The sequence below is a fragment of the Tamandua tetradactyla genome, chromosome 2 (assembly GCF_023851605.1).
Source record: "Tamandua tetradactyla isolate mTamTet1 chromosome 2, mTamTet1.pri, whole genome shotgun sequence".
NCBI classification, from domain to species: Eukaryota; Metazoa; Chordata; class Mammalia; order Pilosa; family Myrmecophagidae; genus Tamandua; species Tamandua tetradactyla.
In genome coordinates, this window is record NC_135328.1 from 56449038 (window position 1) to 56472005 (window position 22968).

Consider the following 22968-nt stretch of genomic DNA (forward strand, 5'->3'; position numbering starts at 1 on the left):
GAGGTATTTGTAATCTAGGCAGATCAGAATAAGAATTCATCATCTCCCCTGTGTTTCTTCCACAGTGGTTAGGTTTGTTGGATCCCTCGCCATACCTGTTCAAAGATTTCACGGACGAAAAAGTGTTGGCTGAGGGTGGAGCTGTAGGAGTTGAGTTCTTTCAGTGTGATTCCTGGGTACTCCATCACTTCCTTTGTCAGGATGATGTGAAAACATTCATACCTGTGGGGTAGGTGAGACCACTGTCTAAGGAGGGAGGGAGTGGCTGAGAGTGGGAGACCCGGGGCAGGAGTGACAGGGGGCAGGAGTGACATCCCTGACCTTAAGGAGGCAAGATGAAATCTGGCATATAGACCTGTACAGAGCTGTTGCCTGGATTTCCCAAATCGTAACAATTTTTGGATTTGCTTTGCTATTTTTCTGATTATAGATGGAATATACTCTTTCTCATTGTGGAATCTTTGTAGAACACACACAGTAGAACTCTTCTGCTTGTTGAGATATGAACTTCCATTTCCTGTTTACTGTCCTAAACCCTGTCCTCCAGCTTTACCCACGTTATCCCATCAAATCCTCAAAACATCCCAAGACCCTGGCTTTTCTCTGCTTCCCAGGAAAGGGACCAAGGCTTAGGGGTTCTTTATTTGCCTACAGTTTTACTTTGAATCTAAATATTTCAATTTGGCAGAGCAATTCTATTTCTGTGAATGGATCTTACAGAATTAGTTATACAAGGGCACAAAGTTAAATGAAAGTTCACACAGAGCTATCTGGAATATTGAGATATTAGAACCAATCTAAAAAAACTAAACAATCGGGAGATGATTAAATCATTACAAAGCATTCATAATGGTCATTTAAAATGTAAATATTATAAGTATATTTTACATACAGCTTGTATAATACAATGCAACTTTATTTTTAAACCACTGTGTATATATAACCATGTATATAAATGTTGTAAGCATAAAAAGTGATATCTGGGCAGGAATGAGGGGAAATTTTCTACATGTTTGTATTGGTTCACATCTGCATGGATGTTTTAAATTTTACAAAAGGAGGGAGGGGGCCATGCTGTTGACCTTTCAACTACATTGCCTTGAAAGCCTCCTACCATAAAGTTTTCAGATCAATGTGGAAAGTTCTCCCTGAAAGTTTCCGTGATGGCTAATAGCAGAGCCATAAGAATTACATTTTCCAAAATAAGAGGTAAAATTTTAATCTTGGGTTTGCTGGGCACATCCTTGGGCTCTTGATCAGTCTGCTTGTGACCCTGAACATGAATTCCCTTTTGTTTTTGGGTCCTGGTTTGCCTACCTGGATTTCATGTCCTTCAGAAAATCTTTGGCCTTTCTCAGGTGAAACTTAAGTGCCTCCTCATGGCTTTGCTGTCTCAACTGGTCCAAAAGCATATCCAGGTGGGCTTCCTGGACCTGGTAGCCGCCCCCAAAACAGTAAGAAATAAACATGAGATCAAGGGCTGCTGAAGCAGAAACTTGCAGAGAACTCTAGCCTCCTGGGGCAAGCCTAAGACTTTCTATTCTATAAAAGGAGTACCAAGTCCTCCTTTTGGTGTTTGAGAACATCACCCATGTTCTCTCCACTCCCTGGGCCTTCTCTCTCTTTGTTCACTACTCCCAGACTTTCTCTCTGCCTAAAATGTTCTTGTCACACTCTCCAGCTTTTGGGATGCTATCAGTTGCATATTCCTCAGGGAGGCATCCCTCACAACCACCCAACTGGTCAGCCCCCACCAACAATTTCCCAGGGCACCTGCCCCTTGCTCTTCTCACCAACCACACTCCACATCGGATGCTGAGTGAGGGCAGATGGGGCAGAGGCATTACCATTCTTCCAAGTGGCAGGGGGTTGGCCAGTGGTAGATGCTTGATAACCCCAGTCTGTTGTTTGTCTGTCACACATACCCTCCTGCAGCACTTAGTTCCCGAATCCATCGCACAGCCTGGATCTGACTCAGGGAGATTTCTGCTATTCCCTAGCCAGTCCCATGACCAAGCAGAGTCTCAATTGCCTCATTTGTAAGTCTTACACTTGAGTCTACTTGGGGTTTTACACTTGGATCTACCATCCATTTTGAGTTTATTTTTGTTCATGGTGCAAAGCATGGATTGAAGTTCTTTTTTTTTTTAAATCTGGATATCCTCAATTTCCCCATCTTTGATCACCAAGCTGAAATTTCTCTCTATGGCCTTCCATGATGGCATGACTTATTTATCCTGGATAGTCTGGATTTAATGAGAAACCTCCAAGTGTGTTCAGCTCCTTCTGATCTTCCCTTGGTTTCCTGAGTACTGCTGCCACAGATTTGGGCCTCTTATTCTGGTGGTGGCCACTACCTGCTGTCCCCTGTGACTGACCAGTGAAGCACCCCCTTGAAGGACAATGCTGCCTAACCCACAGGCCCTGGCATTCGCCTGCCCACTTCTGCTCTGGCATTTGTCTCCCTGCTCCCACCCACTTGGTTCCTCTTGGAACTTCCCCTGAGGCCTGATGGCCCTTTCGCCACTATGGGCTGGGGTGGGAGCAAGTCCCTGATGGCCTGGGACTTACTGTTCTCATAGTAAACATGGGGACTGGGCCATAGGTCAGCTGGGCCCCCCTCTACACCCTCCAGCCTGGTCCAGACCCCTCTCCAGCTACCCACAGGACCTTCTGTCTAGCTCTCTACTCCTACCCTACTCTCCATTCTCCTCACAGCAGCCTGTTTTTTTTAAAAAATGCAAATCATGATTGCCCATCTGTTCATGAGTCCCTCTCTGTCTCAGGCTTTGGTATGGGCTGTTCCCTGCTAACCACAGCTTTCTTCTTTGGGTAAAGTAAGTGTCTTGGCCTTCACATCCTGGTCCAAAGGCCCCTTCCTTAAGAAGCCTACACTGTCAACCCAGCTCAGAGCTGGTTCCTGACTCTACCTCCAGTGCCCTAGCTCCCGCCTTCCGCATGTATAGTGACTTCCCTCCCTGCTGTCTGGCAAGTTCGTGGTGGAGAGGGCAGATGGGTGCTGAACTTCTTTTGAGAACCACTGTATCCTAAGTCCCTAGCACAGTGCCTGGCAAATAGCAGGAGCTCTGCAAGTCTGCACTGAATGAGTGAATGAGTGAGTGAATGAATGCTGGCTCTGTGGGGCTACCCCGGGTGGTGGTGGTAGCACCTGGTTCTCCAGGCTATGTTTCTGTCGCTGCTGCTCTATCCTCTTCTCAAGCTCCAGCTCCCGCGCTGACAGTACGCTCTGGTGTGCCTCCCACAGCTGCACGGCCTCTTGGAAGTAGCCAAAGAGATCTAAGCTCTGCCACTCTGTCTGTTTTGCCAGGGCCTCAAAGGATTTCTGCAGTGATGGAAGGCAGAAAAAGGGCTTTGAGAACCTACCAACTCAGGATGGAAAGGAGGACCCCACCTACAGGGCTCTCTCACCAGCCAGTGGGAACCCCATCTTCTAGGACTGGTCGTATTGCCTTGGCCCCATCCTTTAGCTCAACACTGGTGTCACACTCTGGTTCATACATGGCCTTCCTTTCTTGGGGTAGCATCTCTACTCTGCCCCAACACCTCAGTCAGGCTGACCCTGACTGTCCCATGTCCCACTGAAGCCACTGACAGGCAGAAGATGAATTAGAATCATAGAAGAAAGAAAAAGCAAACCTAGAAAGCAGCCTGGGCATGCAGGCATGGTCCTGGCTAGGAGCATATTTTCTACTTTGGAGTTCCCCTAGCTCACAACAGCTGGGCTAAATACCATCCCCTGCTACTAAGTCACCTCACCCTGTCTTTTGTTTTCTTTTAATTATTATGTGTTTTATGCCCTCATCTGGATCAGAGGCAGCAAACTATGACTTGCAGGACAAATCTGGCCCTCCACCATTTTTTGTACGGCCCTGTGAGCTAAAGCATGGTTTTGGTCATTTTTTGTAAACAGCTTTGTTGAGATATAATTCACATACCTGACAATTCAACCATTAAAGTGCTCAATGCAATGGTTTTTATTATATTCAGAGAAATGTGCAACCATCACTACAGTCAATTTCATCACTTCAAAAAGAAACACCGGACATTTTAGCTACCCCCCTATGCCCTTCATCACCCCCCAGCCCTAAGAAACCAATATACTCCCTGTTTTTACAGATTTCCCTAATTCTGAATATTTCGTATGAGTCATATAATAAGTGGAGATATTTTGGAACTGCCTTCTCTCACTTCTTATAATGTTCATCCGTGTTGCAGAATGTATGAGTATTTCATTCTTTATATGGCTGAGTAATATTCCATTGTATAAAAATACATTTAGTTTATCCATCCTTCAGTTGATGGACACTTGTTTGTTTCCACCCTGTGGTTACTGTGACTAGCGATGTTATAAATAGTCATGCATCAGGACTTATTTGAACGCCTGTTTTCAATTCTTTTTTATATATACCTAGGAGTGGAATTATTGAGTCACATGGTAATTCTGTTTAACTTTTTAAGGAACTGTCACACTGCTTTTCACAGCAGCTGCATCATTTACATTCCCACTAGAAATGTATGAGGATTCCAGTTTCTTCAAATTGTCACCAAAGGTTGTTATTTTCCTTTTTTAAGAAAAAATCTAGCTGTCATGGTGGGTTGTGAAGTAGTGTTTCATTATGGTTTCAATCTGCAGCTCCTGATGGTAATAATGTTGGGCACCTTTTCATGTGCATATTGCCCGTTTGTATATCTTCATTAGAAAAGTGTCTATTTAAAGCCTTTGCCCATTTTTCAATTGGTTTGGCTTTTTGTTATTGAGTTGTAACAATTCTTGATATTTTCTTGATACACGTCCCTTATCAGATATACAATTTTCAAGCATTTTCTCCCAATCTATAGGCTGTCTTTTCTTTTTCTTGATGGCTTCCTTTGAAGCATAAAAGTATTCATCTATTTATTTATTTTTGTATGCTGTACGGTGGGGGTCACATTTTCCATACGAATATTCCTTTATTGCAGTGCCATTTGTTGAATTTTCATTTGTTTGGGTTTTTTTGTTTGTTTGTTTGCTTGTTTGTTTGTTTTGGGAAGTGCATGGGCTGGGAATCAAACCCAGGTCTCCCTCATGGCAGGCGAGAATTCTACCACTGAATTACCCTTGTACCCCCAAAAGTTTTATTTTATTTATTTTATTTTTTTATTTTTTCAAAAGTTTTATTTTGATGAAGCTGATATTATCTATTTTTTTTGTTTTAATTTTTCATACTTTTGGTGTCATATATAAGAATCCTTTGCCAAATCCAAGATCATGATAATTTACTCCTATGTTTTTGTCCAAGAGTTTATAGTTTTAACTCTTACATTTAGGTCTTTGATCCATTTTACATTAATTTTTGTATATAGTACGAGATGAGCTCAACTTCATTCTTTTGCATGTAGCTATCCAGTCATCCCACACCCATTTGTCAATAGATTATTCTTTCCCCACTTAATGGTCTTGGCACCCTTGTCAAAAATCATTTGACCATAGATATACAGGTTTGTTTCTGGAAACGAAATTCTATTCTTGAGCCAGTACCACACTATCTTGATTATTATGGCTCTGCAGTAAGTTGGGCTTTTTGTTTGTTTTTTATTTGTGTGGTTAAGTTTTGAAATTAGGAAGGGTGAATCTTCCTACTTTGTTCTTCTTTGTAGGATCAACTTGTCAATTTCTACAAAGAAGTCAGCTCGGATTCTGATAGGGGTTGCATTGACTCTACAGTTCAGTTTGGGGGAGTACTGTCATCAGTAATGGACGGAATCAAGTCTCCCACAGAGACACACGCAAGTCCTAACCCGGGCCTTATGGATGTGAACTCATTTGTAAATAGGGTCTTCAAAGGATCAGGGTGGGCTTTAATCCAGTGTGCCTGGAGTCTTTACCAAAGCTGAAGAAATTCGGACAAAGGAGGAGACAGAAGGAGACAAATGGTCATGTGAAGAAGTCAGAGATTAAGTTATGGATTGCCCGTGCAAGGTTTAATACAAACGAAAAAATAAAAAAAGAGTTAATTTTCCCTGGTACAAAAAAGGGAAAAAAAAAACTTCCTCCCCACTCCTTTTTCTTTCAGTAATTACTTTAGAAAATGTGTAATTGTACGTGCTTTCTCTATCCTCTTTGAAATGTTTGTAAATCTGTTCTTTTATTTATTTATCTATTGCATGGACAGGCACCAGGAAACGAACTTGGGTCTCCAGCACGGCAAGAGAGAACTCTGCCTACCGAGCCACATGGCCCACCCTGTCAATCTGTTCTTCAAAGTTTAAATAACTCCCTTGCAAATTTCACCACTCAAGGTTTCTTCAAGGAAGGAAGCCATTTCTCTGAAATGTAATCAAAGAGCATATCTCTCAGTTTCCTGGGAATACATGAGCATAATTTAGGGGTGGGGGAGATATCCTGGCTCCAAATTGTAACCCTACCTCTGGTCCTAAAGATATGAGAAGTATTTTGAGAATATGTATATAACAGGCTGCAAACACTTGGGTGCATAAAAAGGGTGTGCTTTCTATCTTTATAATCTTCTTAGATTGCATGTGATACATCATATTCTGGTTCAGTGCTTATTCAATAACAAAATTGCTTTTTTCTTTCTTTTCTACCTTTGTGGAAGGTTTTCTGGGTTGTGAGAAGATATTTTTAATTATATTTCTGCGTCACCTGCATGCCACCACCAGAATGTCACAGATTTTGGAGAAAACATGATCTTGCTGACACCTCAATTTTGGACTTCCAACCTCCCAAACTGTGGGACAATAAATGTCTTGTCTCAGCCGACCAGTCTGTGGAATTTGTTATAGCAGCCTTGGCAAACTAAGACATCATCTGTGCCAGTTTGAAAGGATTATGTGCCCTAGAAAAGCCATGTTTTAATCCCGATCCATCTTGTGGAGGCAGCCATTTCTTTTCATCCCTATTCAGTACTGCAGGTTGGAAACCTGATTAGATTATCTCCTGAAGATGTGACTCACCCAACTGTGGGTATTAACCTTTGATTAGAGGGAGATGTGACTCCACCCATTCCAGGTGGAGCTTGATTAGTTTACTGAAATCCTTTAAAAGAGGAAACATTTTGGAAAGAGCCGCAGAGCCCAGGTAGCCAGAGACCTTTGGAGATGAAGAAGGGCTACACCCCTGGGGAGCTTATGAAGTAAGAAGTCTGGAGAGAAATCTAGCAGACGTAGCCATGTCATCATGTGCCTTTCGAGTTGAGAAAGAAATCCTGAACTTCATCAGCCTTTCTTGAGTGAAGGTAACTTCTTCTTGGTGCCTTAATTTGGACATTTCTATAGACTTGTTTTAATTTTGACATTTTCACAGCCTTGGAACTGTAAACTTGCAACGTAATAAATTCCCTCATATAAAACAAGCCATTCTGTTCCTGGTATATTGTATTCCGGCAGCTTACAAAATAGAACACCATCTTAACAATATTGTCTTCCAATCCATGAACACAGGCCATTCTTCCATTTATTTATGTCTTCTTTAACTTCTTTCAACAATGTTTCTAGTTTTCAAAGTGAAGTTTTCCACTTATTTTGTTAGATTATTCCTTTTTATGTTGTTATTTTTGATGCTACAGAAAATGGCAATGTATTCTTTATTAAATTATTATTTATTTTATTATTATTATCATTTTTTACATAGGCAGGCACCAAGAATTGAACTCAGGTCTCTGGCATAGCAGGCAAAGAACTCTGCCTGCTGAGCCACTGTGGACTACCCTGGATTTGTATTCTTAATTTCCTTTGGGGATTACTTATTACTAGTATATAGAAGTACAGCTGATTTTTATATACTGATCTTGTATCCTGCAAAGTTGATGTATTTGTTTATTATTACCAATAGGTTTTTAGTAGATTCCTTAGGGCAGTCTATATAAGACCATGATTCTGTGAATAGAGACAGTTTTACTTCTACACTACATGCATTTTAAAAATTTCATTTTCTTGCCTAAATTCTTTGGCTAGAATCTACAAGATGATATTGAATTAAAGTCACGAGAGCAGACAGCCTTGTCTTATTCCTGACCTTAGGGGAAAGTACCCAGTCTTTCACCATTAAGTAGCAGTGAGTTTTTGTAGATGCTGTTTATCAGGTTAAGTTCCCTTTTCCCTACTTTGTTGAACGTTTTATCATGAAAAGGTGCTTTTGTAAAATTCTTTTTTCTGTGTCTACTGAGATGATCCTGTGATTCTTGCTTTTTATTCTCTTGATATGATACTATACATTAAGTTATTTTCTGATATCAAAGCAACCTTGCCCTCCAGGGATAAATCCCACTTGGTCATGGTGTGCAATGCTTTTTATATGTTACAACCTTCAGTGGCTAGAAATTTTTTGAGGATTTTTGTGCCCATATTTATAAGAGGTATTGGTGTGAAGTTTTTTTTTTTTTCTAGGGATGTATTTGTCTGGTTGAATTAGGGTAATACTGACTCATAAAATAAGTCAGATGTGTTCCTTCCTCTTCTGTTTTTTGGAAGAGTTTGTGAAGAATTGGCATTAATTCCTCTTCAAATGTTTGTTAGAATTCAGCGGTGAAGCTATCTGGGCCTGGGCATTTAATTACCTTAATCAGTTTATTCTGGAGATTGTTTTCACTTTTTTTTACGTAGGATTTTCTTGCTGGATGACTTTGTTGTCTATCTGTTCTTTGACATTCAGTTCAGCTTATTCTGAACCTCTAGCTTAGGTTTTGTTTAACAAATCAGAATTTTTCAGTTCTTGTTTCTTGCCCTGCCTGTATGGTGCCTCCCCCGCCCCCCCTTAGGAGGGTCTACTTAGGTATTATAGACCCCAGCCGGATTTTCCCACATCAAACTGGCCTCCTGTCAGGAGGAAAGAGTCAATCGCATCAGTTTTCTCTGAGGATGAGACCCAGCAGATTGAAAGGCTTTCCTGTGAAGTCTCTGGACTCTCTGTTTTTCTTATCCTGCCCAGTATGTGGCGCTTGTCTGCCTGCAGGTCCCACCAGCATAAGATGATGCGGTACCTTTAACTTCAGCAGACTCTCCCTGCTGGGGGTGTGATGGAGACAGAGGAGAGGTTGTAGGCTGGTTTTAATTGCTTCACTTCTCCAGACCCTGGGATCTGAACTCCTTGAGGGAGGGATTCCACCTGAGCTGGTCCCCACCCTCTCCTGGGGAAGGCACAGGTTCCAGACAAACACTCAAAGAAGCTTAATTCTGCCTATGCCTAGGGGCAGTGGAGCCTGAGAAGCCCTGCAGCTGTATCCAAAGAGCAGTCAAGCTGAAGAGACACAGCCACCAAAACAAAAGAGAAAAATCCTTTTCAGAGCAGGACTCCCCGTTCCTTGGGTTTGCCAATCAAGAGCTTAAGTTGGTAGGCTGCTCTGTGTATCTACAGGTCCTATGCGCCCCCTTCTTTCCTTTAGGGCCCAGACCTTTTCAGATCCCTCAAAAAACAGGGTTTTTTTTCTTTTTTTTCTTTTTCCGTCAGCCCTGCCTCCTTGGTGCCAGGGCAAAAACCAGTGACCTCTGCTTTTACTCAAGGTTCAGCTGAGCTGGGGGCCTATTTTTAGTAGTCAGAATTTGTTAATTAGTTCCACAATTGGAGTTTGGTTGCATTCAGCCCCTGCTGCTGGTACACTCTTTCCTTTCCTCTCTGAGAAGCAGCCTGTTAGGGAGGGGCACTGGCCACTGTGGCTTGGGGAACTCACGGTTCTGGGGGGGCTCACAGCTGGTCCAGCTGGTCCAGACTGGGGTACTCTGTGTGTCAGGTCACTGATGTGGCCCCAGCAGTTGTTCTGTACTGTTCCTGGCTATTTATTAGCTGCTCTGGAGGATGAACTAAATCCCACACCTCACTAAGCCACCATCTTGGCCCCCTCCTGGGCCTGGGCATTTAAAAAATATATATATTTTATCAAGAAATATCCACATATGTGCAACCCAATCACATATAATCAATGGCTCACACTATCATCACATAGTTGTGTATTCTTCACCATGATCATTTTTAGAACACATGCACCACTCCAAAAAATAGAAGTAAAAAGAAATCATTTCATACCCTGTAACCCTCTCTCTTTGACCCACAGTAGTTCAATCTAATCAAAATTTTATTCTATTATTTATTTATTACCCTTTTTTTAAACTCATCTGTCCATACCCTAGATAAAAGAGCATTAGGCATAAGGTTTTCACAATCACACAGTCACACTGTAAGAGCTATATAGTTATACAGTCTTCTTCAAGAATCGAGGCAACTGGAGCACAGTTCAACAGTTTCAGCCACTCCAATACACCATAAACTAAAAAGGGATATCTATATAATGTGTAAGAATACCTTCCAGGATAACCTCCTGACTTTGAAGTCTCTCAGCCACTGAAACTTTATTTGGTCTCATTTCTCTATTCCCCCTTTTGATCAAAGTTTTCTCATTTCCATAATGCCAGGTCCCAGCTCATCCCCAAGAGTCAAGTCCCACATTATCAGGGAGATTAACACACCTGGGAGTCATGTCCTAGAGGTACTCAGTGAGTTCACCTGCCAAGTTGGCTTAGAGATTCCACATCTGAGCAACAAAAGAGGCTATAGGAGGGTGACTTTTAAGCATAATTATCAGTAGGTTTAGCCTCTCCTTTGCAGGAATAAGCTTCATAGGGGTGACAGGCCTGGGCATTCTTGTGGTTACTTTTTTTTTTTTTTATTAGTTCAAACTCTTCCTTTTTTATAGGTCTGTTCAGATTGTCTATTTCTTCTTGAGCCACTTTCTGTAGTTTATGTCTTTCTGGAGATTTGTCCATTTTATCTAAGTTATCTAATTTATTGGCCCTCAATTGTTCATAGTATTCTTTATAATCATTTTTATTTCTGTAAGGTCAATAGTAATGTCTCCTTTCTCATTTTTGATTCTAGGATTTGATTCCCCTCTTTTCTTCTTTGCCATTCTAATTAAAAGGTCATCAATTTTGTTGATGTTTTCAAAGAACCAGATTTTGTTTTCACTGATTTTCTAATTATTTCTTTTATTCTCTGTTTCATTGATCTCTACTCTAAACTTTCTGTATCCTTCTTTCTGCTTGTTTTAGAGTTAGTTTGCTGTTTATCTTCCCAGTGTCTTTAGATGGAAGGTTAGGTTATTGATTTGGGATCTTCTTTCATAATATAGGCATTTACAGTTATAAATTTCCCTATAAGCACTGCTTTTGCTGAATCCTGTAAATTTTGGTATGTTGTGTCTTCATAGTCATTTATCTGAAAGTATTTTTTCAATTTCCCTTTTGATTTCAGCTCTAACCCACTGGTTATTTAGGAATGTTTCATTTAATTTCCACGAGTTTCCAAAATTTTTTTATTATTGATTTCTAATATCAACCCATTGTGGTCAGAAAACATAGTTTGTATTATTTCTGTTCTTCTAACTTAATTGAGGTTTCTTTTATGGTCTAGCGTATGGTCTATCCTAAAGAATGTTCCATGTGCTCATGAGAAGAATGCATATTTTACTGTTATCAGGTGGAGTGTTCTACAGATATCTGATAGGTCTTATTGGTTTACGGTTATGTTCAAGTCTTTTATTTCCTATTGTTATTCTGCCTAGTGATTCTATTACTGAAAGGGGGAATTGAAGTCTGCAATTACTGTTGAACTACTTATACTTTCATTTCTATCGGTGTTCGTTACATGTATTTTGATGTTTTATTATTTACGCATACATGATTACAATCATCCTGCTGACGGAATGACTATTTTTACAATTATAAAATGTCCCTCTTTATCTCTCGTAACATTATATTTCTTACAATTTATTTTGTCTGATATTTGTGTAGTCTTTCCAGTTTTTCTGTGTTTGCTGTATTCATGATACTTTTTTCTCCAGTTTTTAAACTTATAATCTATTTGTGCTTTTGATTCTACAGTGTGTCTCCTATAGATATCATGTAGTTTGGTCCTGTTTTTTTTTTTTTTTGTAGTCTGGTAATCAATATCTTTTGTTCATGGATTGTTTAATCCATGAACATTTAATGCTATTTTTGTTCTTTTATTCCTCCTTTACTGTCTTCTTTTGCATTAAGCAAACATTTTCTAAAAAAACTTTAAAATTTCTTTAAAATTTTTCGAGTTTTCTTTCTTAGTGGCTGATTTAGACTTACCTTATATAGACATACTTCATTTTATTGCACTTAGCAGATATTGTTTTTTTTTTTTTTCAAACAAATTTAAGGTTTGTGGCAACTCTGCATCAAACGAGTCTTTTGGAGCCAACTCTGCATGAAGCAAGTCTATTGGAGTCACTTTCCCAAGAACAAATGACTTCATGTTTGTCACATTTTAATAAAGGATTTACATTTTTTTTAGATATACTGTTATCGTACACTTAACAGACTAGAGCAGAGTATAAACATAAAACCAATATGCAGTGGGAAATAAAATTTGTGTGACTTGATTTATAGTGATATTTGCTTTATTTTGGTGGTCTGGAACTGAACCTATAATACCTCCAAAGTATGCCTGTACATCTTAATTTATCAGAATCAGCTTCAGATTAATACTGGCTTAATTCCAGTGTGATATAGAAATGTTACTCCTCCATAGCTCTATTCCCTTTCCTCTCTTTTTTGTGGTATTAGTTATAGATATTATACTTTATAATGTTACAAACCCAACAATATAATATTATAATTTTTATTTTATCACACACCTTCTCAAATATATTACATTTTTATATGTCATGGGTTTAAGAATACATTGCATAAATATTATATACCGCTGCTTTTGAAACTGGTTAAGAGAAGAAAGGAGAAAAATACGCATTTATGTTGTCTTTTATAATTCCTTAATTGCCTTAAGGATGCTCTTTTTGTTGTTTATGTGGATTTGAATTACCACCTGGGCTTTCAGCCCTAAGAATGTCATTTGTTTTTTTTTTTACATGGGCAGGCACTGGGAATCAAACCCGGGTCCTCCAGCATGGCAGGCAAGCACTCTTACCTGCTGAGCCACCATGGCCCACCCCCTAGGAATGTCATTTGGTATTTCTTATAAGGTAGATGTGCTAGCTACAAATTCTCTTACTGTTGTTTATCTGGGAATGTCTTTATTTCACTTTCATTTTTGAAAGATAGCTTTGCTGGATAAAGGATTCTTGTTTGAAAGCTTTTTTTTTTTTTTTCCTTTGTGCATGCCATTGTTTCTGCTCAGAAAACAGAGGTTAATCTTACTGGGGTACTCTTTTATAAGTGAGGAGATATTTTTCTCTTGCTTCTTTCAATATTTTCTCCTTGTTTTTGACTTTCAGCATTTTTACAATGCTGTGTTTTTTGTGAATCTCTTTGTGTATATTCTATTTGGAGTTAGTTGAGCATCCTGGATGTGTAGATTATTCTTTTTCAGTGTATCTAGGAAGTTTCCAGCCATTATTTCCCATACATGGTTTTCTACTCTTTTCTCTCTCTCTACTCTCCTTTTGGTACTCCCATTTTATATATATATATATTCGTACACTTGGTGTCCCACATTTCTCTGAGCCTCTGTTCATTATTTTTCATTCTCTTTTCTCTCTGTCCTTTGGATTGCATAAATTTATTGATGCATCTTCAAGTTAGCTAATTCTTTCTTCTGCCAGTGCAAATCTACTGTTGAATCCTTTCAGTGAATTTTTTTGTTTCAGTTATTTTTTTTATATCTTCTATCTCTTCATATTCTCTAGTTGCTGCAACACTGTCATCATACCTTACTTTATTTAATCAAGATTTCTATCAGTTCTTTCAACAAGTTTATCTGTGAACTCTGATATCTGGTTGCTCTCATGGGCAGTTTCCATTGCTTGCTTTATTTCCAGTATATGGGTCATACTTGCTGTTTTTTTTTTTCCATGGTTCATAATTTTTGTTGAAAAATGGGCATTTTAGATAATACATTTGTTAGAATTCCCCAAAACCCTCAATCCTGCCCACCACCCCCAGGCCCATGATAGAGCTAGCACTTCACATGTCTCCACATAGTGGTTGTAGGCAGCGTTCCTGTGATAACCTTTTAATCCAGCATCTACCCTCTGGCAACTGTATTCCTGTGATAAATCCCCTGGCTAAGTACCCACCAAAAGCCTGGCAGTTACAATCCGACTAAGCTATGAGCAGCCTTTAAATTTTAAACCCCACCAATGAAGGGCTTAAAACTTCCCACCTGACCCTCTACTTCTGACCCAACCAACAAAAACCCCCAAATTTCCTGCACCCGTCCCAAAACCCAGTCCCTCCACTATAAAGGATCTTCTCTTGTCCTTCCCAGACAGGCTGATGTCTGACTTTAGCTCCCCACCATGCTGGCGCCTGAATAAACTCCTTCGCCTCTAGTTAGTTTGCCTCCGAGCCTTATGTGAACCTAACAATATTGTAGCCACTCTAGGTCTGGGCCCCCTCTCCCCAGGTTTGTTATTGTTATTTGCTTATTTGTTTAGTGACTGGTTGGATAATTTTAGTGAAATCTTTTTTATTTCTCTTATTGTGAAAAACAACATATATACAAAAAAAGCAATAAATTTCAAAGCACACCACAAAAATTAGTTATAGAACAGATTTCAAAGTTTGGTATGGGTTACAGTTCCACAATTTTAGGTTTTTCCTTCTGGCTGCTCCAATACACTGGAGGCTAAAAGAAATATCAATATAATGATTCAGGAGTCATATTCATTTTCTCTGTTATAACTCCACCTTCTCCTTTGATCTTTTAAAAAAATTCTTTACTTTCTTAACTGATAAATATTTATATATTATATATTCATATGCCATGTAATCATCCGAAGTGTACAATCAATGGTTCACATCATACTTTAGCTATGCATTTATCAAGTGAAATCTATTTTCCTCTACAGTATCGAGTCTAAGATGTTGTTCCTTAGGCAGATGTATTTTTGGGTGGACTCAAAGTAACTCTGGCAGAGGTTTGGGTAGGGCTGTCTTTGCCTCTTTTACAGACAACATACAGCTGTTAAATTCCACTACTCACAAACTGATCGCTCTATTGTTTTCACCAATTTCTGGGGTACAAATTCTTCAAAAGTCCAGGGTTCCTTGACTGATATGGCTGGAAACTTCCCTTATTTATTATACTTCCTAATTTTCTGTTGCAAACATGGTCAGTTGTCTTGGGAAGAGTTGAGCAGCTGTCTGTTCTATGGCCTACTTTTCTCCTCAAGCAAAATTTCTGAAACAGGGTTCTGAAAATGGGGGTCAGGACAATGGTGTCCCACTTTAGGAGCTGAGCCCTTGAGGGGTTGGGGAAAATCACCTTTAGGTCACCTCAGCTTGCCTGTCCTATGGAACCACTGCCTCATGAGCTGGTTCAGGGGTGACTATGAACCCCAGTATTCTCAGCATGGCACACCTAAGGTAGAGTCTCCATTCTATAAGTTGAGGGGGGTGAGTGGAAGTAGGGGGTCCCCACTTTTAGACAGCATTCCCCTGGAACTTAGCCTCAGCAACAACAGATAAATGGGGACAATGAGAAATGCTGACATCCTGCTACTCTGAGGAGAGCTGGAGGGAAGGGAAGCCCTGTGATGTTGGCTGCAGCAGTCTGGAGTGGAGTTACCACTGAGCTAGGCAAGGGGGAGAGAGTGAGCAGTCGTGGTTGAAATAGCAAAGACTCAGTTTTCTTACCTAATTCTTGTCACTTTTCTTGAATAGATACTTCTTTATTTGCTATTTGCTCTTAGGACCGGTTCTAGAGGTTGTAAATAGTTGTTTTTATGTAATTTTTATAACTGAGAAATTAGGATTTAAGGAATGATTGTGATTACTGCATCATTATATAGTTATTCCTTTTTGCTTTCTGGTATATTAGAGTAGACGGAGGGAAATAACTGAAATCTCTAATTTGTAATCCAACTGCTTTGATATCTGATAATGATTACATAGCCTTTATCTTGTGTCCTTATGATTGTAAAAACCTTGTGACTAACCTTCATTTATACCCATTTATCCAGCTTTTCAACTTCAGAGTCTTGTAATTGCTAAAGACAGCCTAATGTTTATTAATGCAGGGTCCTGGGTCAGTCCAGACCTAACCCACACCAAATCCAAAGTTATCTTGATCATTGAAACTGGATCTAACCAAAGTGGGCCCACGACATGCACAGTAGTTAGACTTTAACCTACAAGTCACTTATATCTCATTATATAAAAAAAACATACCCATCATCATATTAAGGCTACCATTTTCTTAAATACATTCTGTGACTAAGCATATAATCAATCTGCGCACGTGCAATAATTAGATCACCTCTAATTACATCATCTGGGGCCACTGTGTTTATTATCTTAAATATCCTAAAAAGATGTTGGCTCATCTTTTTCTCTAATAAAACTACCAGTAATTTGGGGAGACAGATTTTGGGCCGACAGGCCATCTGCTCTCCTACTACGTGCCCAGTAACAAACTTTTTATCTCTTTGAACCCCATGGTCTCAGGAATTGGTCATTTGAGCACATCAGGCAATAGAATTCACTGCCTTTGTCAGGTAACATTTTCATCAGTTTCACTGGGGAGTAGGTGTGCTTAGCTTCTCAAGCTGTCATACTGGAAGTCAATCTCTAAGGACAGTTTTTGTGCTTTCAATGGTTGAAAAATATCAAAAGAATAATATTTCATGATGTGAAAATGATATGAAATTCAAGTTTCACTATCCATAAATACAATTTTATCGGAACATGGCTGTTCTAGTTTGTTAGCTGCCAGAATGCAATATACCAGAAACGGAATGGCTTTTAAAAGGGGGAATTTAATAAGTTGCTAGTTTACAGTTCCAAGGCCAAGAAAATGTCCCAATTACAACAAGTCTATAGAAATGTCCAATCAAAGGCATCTAAGGAACGATACCTTGGTTCAACAAGGGCAATGAAGTTCAACGTTTCTCTCTCAGCTGGAAGGGCACATGGCGAACATGGTGGCGTCTGCTGGCTTTCACGTAGCTCTACCAAAAAGGACTGTCTCCAAAATGTTTCCTCTTTTAAAGGATTCCAGCAAGCAACTCCACCTTCAGTGGGTGGAGACACACCTCCATGGAAATCATCTAATCAAAAGTTACCACCCACAATTGGGTCACATCTTTATGGAAACAAAATGCTCCCACCCAGCAATATTGAATGAGGATCAGAGGGCATGGCTTTTCTGGGGTCCACCACAGATTCAGACCGGCACAATGGCTATGACTTTTTTTTAATTGCAAAAAATAACATATACAATAAAGCAATAATTTCAAAGGGCCGTACCTATTTGATTTAGTATTACCTATGGCTGCTTTTTTGTGACAATCGCAGAGTTGAGAAGTTGCAACAATGACCATCTGACCCACGGAGACTAAAATATTTATTATCTTTACAGAAAGAGCTTGTTGACCTCCATTCTAGGTTATAAGCATGTGGGGGTGGGGGTATAACTGAGAAATTAGGATTTAAGGGATGATTTTTGTTTCTTTGTTTGTTTGGCAGGGGCACGGTCCGGAAATGGAACCCAGATCTCCAGCATGGCAGGTGAGAATTCTGCCACTGAGCCACCATTGTACCACCCAAGGGATGATTTTGATTACTGAATTACTGTATAGATGTCCTTTTTGCTTTCTGGTGTATTAGAGTAGATGGAAGGAAATACCTGAAATCTCTGAATTGTAATCCAGCTGCCTTGATCTCTAATGATGATTGTACAGCCTTTATCTTGTGCCCTGTGATTGTAAAAATCTTGTGGCTAACCTTCACTTGCACCCATTTATCCGGTTTTTCGACTTTAGAGTCCTATAAAGTTATCTTGATAACCAAGACTGGAACTAACCCAAATGGACCAGCCTGACATGCACAGTAGCTTAGACTTTAAGCTACAAGTCACCTACACCTCATTATAATACCAAAAATTATGCCCATTATCACATTAAGGCTGCCATTTTCTTAAATACTTTCTGTGACTAAACATTTAATCAATGCTCAGGCTCAACAATTAGATCACCTCTAATTACATTATCTGGGGCCATTGTATTCATTATCCTAACACCTGTCCAACTTTTAATTCTACAAAACTATCAGAATTACTGCGGTTCTGGGAGACAGATTTTTGGGCCGATAGGCCATCTGATCTTCTGCTATGCACCTAGTAATATACTTGCTCTCTCTTTGAAGCCCTGGTGTCTCGGGAATTGGTCATTTGAGTGCATAGGGCAAAAGAATCTACTTCTTGGTCTGGTAACAGGGCCTTACTGCTCCTTTATATAGCCGTTTAGTGCCCAGGACCAGCAGAGTTGAATGAGCATATTTGCCTGACATTGTCTCCTACGGAGCAGTGCGAAGCACAGATGTACACAGGCAGCTGGAGGATTTGGGGATATGAGCCCTGGAGTGCCCAGCACAGAGGGACTGCTCTAAGAGTTGGTAATGACAATGGTGAGTGGATAAACTAGTGGAGCACCGGGCAGAGGCCCCAGACTTCTACTCTCCTCCAACTCCCGTGGTCCACAGGGCCCACTGCTTGCTACCCTATTTCCCAACACATGCATCCCCAGCTACATACGTCCATGAACTCCAGCTCCTCCTCCACCTTGCTCTGGAGCACTCCCACCATCTGGAAGAAGGACGGGTTCACCAAGTTCTCTGCCTCCTCCTCTGTGAAGGCTTTCCAATCCAGTAGCTGGTTCTGGAAAAGGGACCACAGGAGAACATGGCTTAGGGCTCGGAGGCGGGGAACTCAGCCTTCATCACAGGGCTGGCTGTTCCTGTCCCACCCATTCTGCCCCTCCCCTAACAGCACTGGACACAGCTCATCTTTATGGACTAGGCATTATGTCCAGGTGCTGTGAACAGGCTGCACACGTTATCTCACTAAATCCCTGTGGTCATCTGCTCACTAGCCCTGTTTCACAGATGAGGAAACCAAGGCTAAGAGAAATGAAGTAAGTTGCTCAAGGCCACATGGCTGGTAAGGGGTGGGGCTTGATCTGAACTGGGAAAAGTCTGACTGCACACCCTACAGGCATAAACCGCTATCCTTCATGATCTTGTATAGCTGAGAACTGGACACACACTCAGAAAGTTGGGCATCCTCTGACATTTTCTGCAACTCTGAATTATGACAAGCAAGCTCTCTAAATATAACAATTAAGCTTTGAATTATGCATACATTTTAAAATAAAGTATCCTCTCTCAGGTTAAAAGTTGATCTACTTACAAAGCAGATGAAGGTTTCCCACAAGAGGGAATGTTGGGGCTAAAACCGGAGGAAAGGGTGGGAATAGCTGTAGCGTGTATAGGGGAGGGTGTCAGGCAGCGAAGGAAGAGCATTCTAGGTAGAGGGAAGAGCTCATCCGAAGGCTCAGAAGCCAGTGAGAGTTAGAGTTGGGTGAGGAAGGGAAAGCAGAGAGGTGAGACTTGGGGATACGGTGGGGGCAGGGAGAGGAACCTCAGGCCCATCCCCTTAGTTCACTTGTCTCAGGACTCCTGGGGCAGGGGGTTGGGGGGCGTGTGCACCCACCTTGCACTTCTGCACCTGGGCCAGGCCCTCCTGCCAGGTCTGCTCATACTGCAGGCGGATCTGCATCATGCAGTCCACATGGAAGGCGTCTCCATGGGCACAGCGTGTGGAAGCAAAACACGTCAGCTCAGTCTTCCAGAAGGAAGAAGTGACATGGGAAAGAGGAATTTCCCCTCTGCGAAGGGAAGCAGCTCCCCCCCAACCCCCGCAAAGTGCCTCCATAGCTGGATTTATTTAGGTGAAGAGCAGTGGCCCTGGTTCAGATCAGGTGCTGAGATCAATCTCACCACAAAGTTCCTGACACCCAAAGAAACGGGCCTCAAATGCAGAGCTTATCTTTTTTCTTTTCTGAATCCATTCTGACTCTGATTTTTTATTTAGTTGTCACGTAGATGAACTTCTTTGGGGGAATCGTGCCATGTCATAAAAGAGTAGTCAGGATGCAAATTAATGAGGGTTCACACATAATGTCTGTGGTGTGAACACATAATGTCTGCTGGTCCACTCACACTACACTAGGAGAATACGCAGAAGCTTCTTTATTTTATTTTCTCCCACCCTCTTTCCTATTGTTTCTCAGTTTATAATAAAACTCAACTTGAGGCTTGGTGCAGTTCCTAGACTGAAAGACAATGCAAAGATTTCGTGTTGGTTGTTCCTCCTTGACAAAAGCTGGGGAGAAGTGTAGGGAGCTGGGTATAGCAGTGGGGAGGACAGATACACACTGGAACTGGCAAAAAGAAGCTCTTAAAACTACTTCCTCCCATTCCCAGACCACTTTCTAGGTCAGAGCATTCCCACCCTTCTTGTAAGGTCACTGGGATGGACCCTCCCACATCCCACTGCTCCTCCTCCTGCACCCCTCTGACCTCATCATCCCTGACTCCAAACCCTCCAGTGGTTTCCCACTGGCCTTGGAATAAAGTTCAGACCCCTTCACATGGCCAAGGTGGCCTGCATGGTCTGGTCTCTGCATCTTCCAGCTTCCCCTGCTCACTTTTTTTTCCCCAGTTCTCTTTTGCTTCTGTTCATCCCATGTGCTGTTCTCTATGCTTAGAAGCTTCTCCCACCTCTTGGCCTGGCTAGCTCTTACCTGCAGTGCAGTTCTCAACTGGATAACCATTTCCTTGACAAGCTGTCCCATGACCCCTAACCAGGTTGTGTCCCCCACCATTTGATCACAGAGCTGACCTACCCACTCCCTGGTGGAACATCCTGCATGGACAGACTTCTGCTCTGGACTGGAAGGACCTAAGGCAGAGCCACCTGCTGGCCAGGGCCCTGCACAAAGCCTGTCCCTAGGAGCTCCAAACAGTAGCAATTGCACCTCTCTATGTCTCTGAGTCCTTCCCTACTACAAGGGACAGCGATACCAATGGTCATTTATTATTGAGCACTCTCCATATAAACCAGCACTGAACTGACTCGTCTCTCTGTCTGCAAAGCCTGCGTGCTTAAATGTCCCAGGCCCCGGCTCCCAAGCTGTCATCCTCACAGGGGTAAGTGCAGCCATCCTCTGGTTCCATGCTTTGGTCAGGGGTTGGGGGTCAGGGGTCAGAGTGTGTGTCTGGCATTGCTGCTGGCTAGTCAGTGATTTAGGGAGGCTGTGGGCAGAAAATAGCAGGGACCCTGCCAGGTGGGACCAAGGTCTAAAGGTCACGTATCGTCAGGGCTCATTCTTCCTCTGCATTCTCTGCCCTCCTCCTACAGGACAGACATGTCATCCACTTCCTGAGTTTATAACAAACTGTCAAATAAATGACTGGCTGAAGCTACTACAAAGCTACTATTTGAACAGAGAGACCTGAAGGAATCCCACAAATATCACTTACCAATCTGTTTATTTAGGGCGATGAGAGAAGAATACCATTCAGACAGCTGAGCTTTGTTGTAAACAGGGGGCAGAAGGTCGCTGGGGAAGGAAGAAATAACAAATAAGCTACACTTGAATTAAATGTTTACTTACAGAAACTGGTAGCATCTTCAAGGAACATAACTCCAGAGTATTATCTATTTAAAGTCTGATGAAACATAGTGACCTGCTGGGATTTCCTGGTACTAAAAAATAAATAAATAAATAACAAAAAACAAAACCCTCACAAAAAAGGCCGTTTAATATTAACAAGCCTATTACTTACTAAATAAAACTATAGTTTCTTAATGGGATAATACAAGTTATTCACAACACTTAACCAGGAATTCCTCTTCTAGGAACCTAATCTGAGATCATATAAAATGCTAAGTTTATGCATCCAGATGTTCATTAACAATATTGCATATAAACACAAAAAATCATAATAACCTTCATATCCAATGATAGAAAGCTATTTAATAAGCTATGGTGAAACCTACTTCCAAAGCCATTAAAATAAAGGTATGGGAGATTGAAAAATAGTCTAACTATTAGCTCCCATTGCTAGGTGGAGGAGTCTAATTCTCCACTCCTTGGAGTTGGACTTGGTCAGGTGATTTGCTTTGCCCAACGGGACATAAGCAGAGGCTTGAAAAGGGCTTGCGCCTTGGGGCTTGCTCTATTTTGCCTTGGAGAACTCTTCTGCTACCTTGTGAATGAGCCCTAAGACTCCTGGATGCTGAGACCACATGTAGGGAGGCTACAGACATGAGAAAGTATTTAAAAATGATATGCTCATATACTTTATTGGGGCCAAAAACATCCATGGGTTTCTCCTGGGTCTTTGGATAACACTCTCTTAGGGCCCCACAGAATCTTAGCAGGACTCCCAACTCCTCTGCCCTCATCACCCAAATGACTAATGCAAAGCCCATCCGTGAGCAGAAATAAGGATCCCACGCAGGTTTCTGGAGCACATGGGAATCCCTTTGCTCCCCCAAGAGGCAGCTCCCTGAGGCAACTCCTCTGGTTCAATTAGAAGATTGCTCTAGGGGCCTGGCCAATCAAGTAGGAAGAAGTGGCTGCCTGCATGAGGTCCTTTGTGGGGTACCTTCAAAGCCTCCTTGCACAAACAAACCCAAACCTTCCCTCTTAAAGTTTACTGGAATTCTAAGATCAAGGCTTTCCTCCTTTACCTTAAATCTGGCTGTTCAAGCCTTGAATTCAAGGTACACACTTTTGGACACTAGATTTGTGCTCTGACTTCATCTCTTTACATACCCCACTACAAAGCAGCTGCTTGTTCCTGTAAACAGGTACTCTAGCCTCTGATTTGCATAGACTACACCCCCATCCCCTTTTCCTCTTTGTCAGCCAAATCACCCACCCAGCTCCTCACTCCACCTGCAGATGATGTGGCCAAAAGCATCTATGAATGCATTCTTCTCTGTGAGTTTGGCCTTTTCTCCCCACTCTATTCAGGCAGGGAGCCAGCCAGGCCCACTTTATACCTTATGAGAAAGATATGGTGGGGCAGAAAAGAAAGCAGTCTAGAAATCTTTTCATTTTGTTTTCAAAAGCCTAGCTCTTAGGAGTATCTAAAGCATTGATGAAGAGAAAAGGAGAAGAC

At 41.3% G+C, this 22968-nt stretch overlaps 1 protein-coding gene and 1 long non-coding RNA gene across 5 annotated transcripts in view; one reads left to right on the forward strand and one right to left on the reverse strand.

The window, feature by feature from the left end:
* The window catches only part of LOC143673314 (uncharacterized), a 93067-nt gene extending 74495 nt beyond the window's left edge, over positions 1-18572 (forward strand). Inside the window, exons 3-6 of the long non-coding RNA XR_013170319.1 lie at positions 5659-5751; positions 6174-6334; positions 17464-17505; positions 18235-18572. This is a non-coding gene — a long non-coding RNA (uncharacterized LOC143673314). The remainder of the gene's footprint in view (positions 1-5658; positions 5752-6173; positions 6335-17463; positions 17506-18234) is intronic.
* Positions 1-22968, reverse strand: part of CCDC180 (coiled-coil domain containing 180) — a 101868-nt gene that overhangs the window by 61283 nt on the left and 17617 nt on the right. For all 4 annotated transcript variants that reach the window (XM_077147574.1, XM_077147592.1, XM_077147566.1 and 1 more), the window contains 6 exons: positions 21319-21398; positions 19487-19575; positions 18530-18652; positions 3170-3343; positions 1318-1433; positions 96-222 (listed from right to left, as the gene is read on the reverse strand). In XM_077147574.1, coding sequence (XP_077003689.1) covers positions 96-222; positions 1318-1433; positions 3170-3343; positions 18530-18652; positions 19487-19575; positions 21319-21398 — 709 coding nt within the window. The remainder of the gene's footprint in view (positions 1-95; positions 223-1317; positions 1434-3169; positions 3344-18529; positions 18653-19486; positions 19576-21318; positions 21399-22968) is intronic.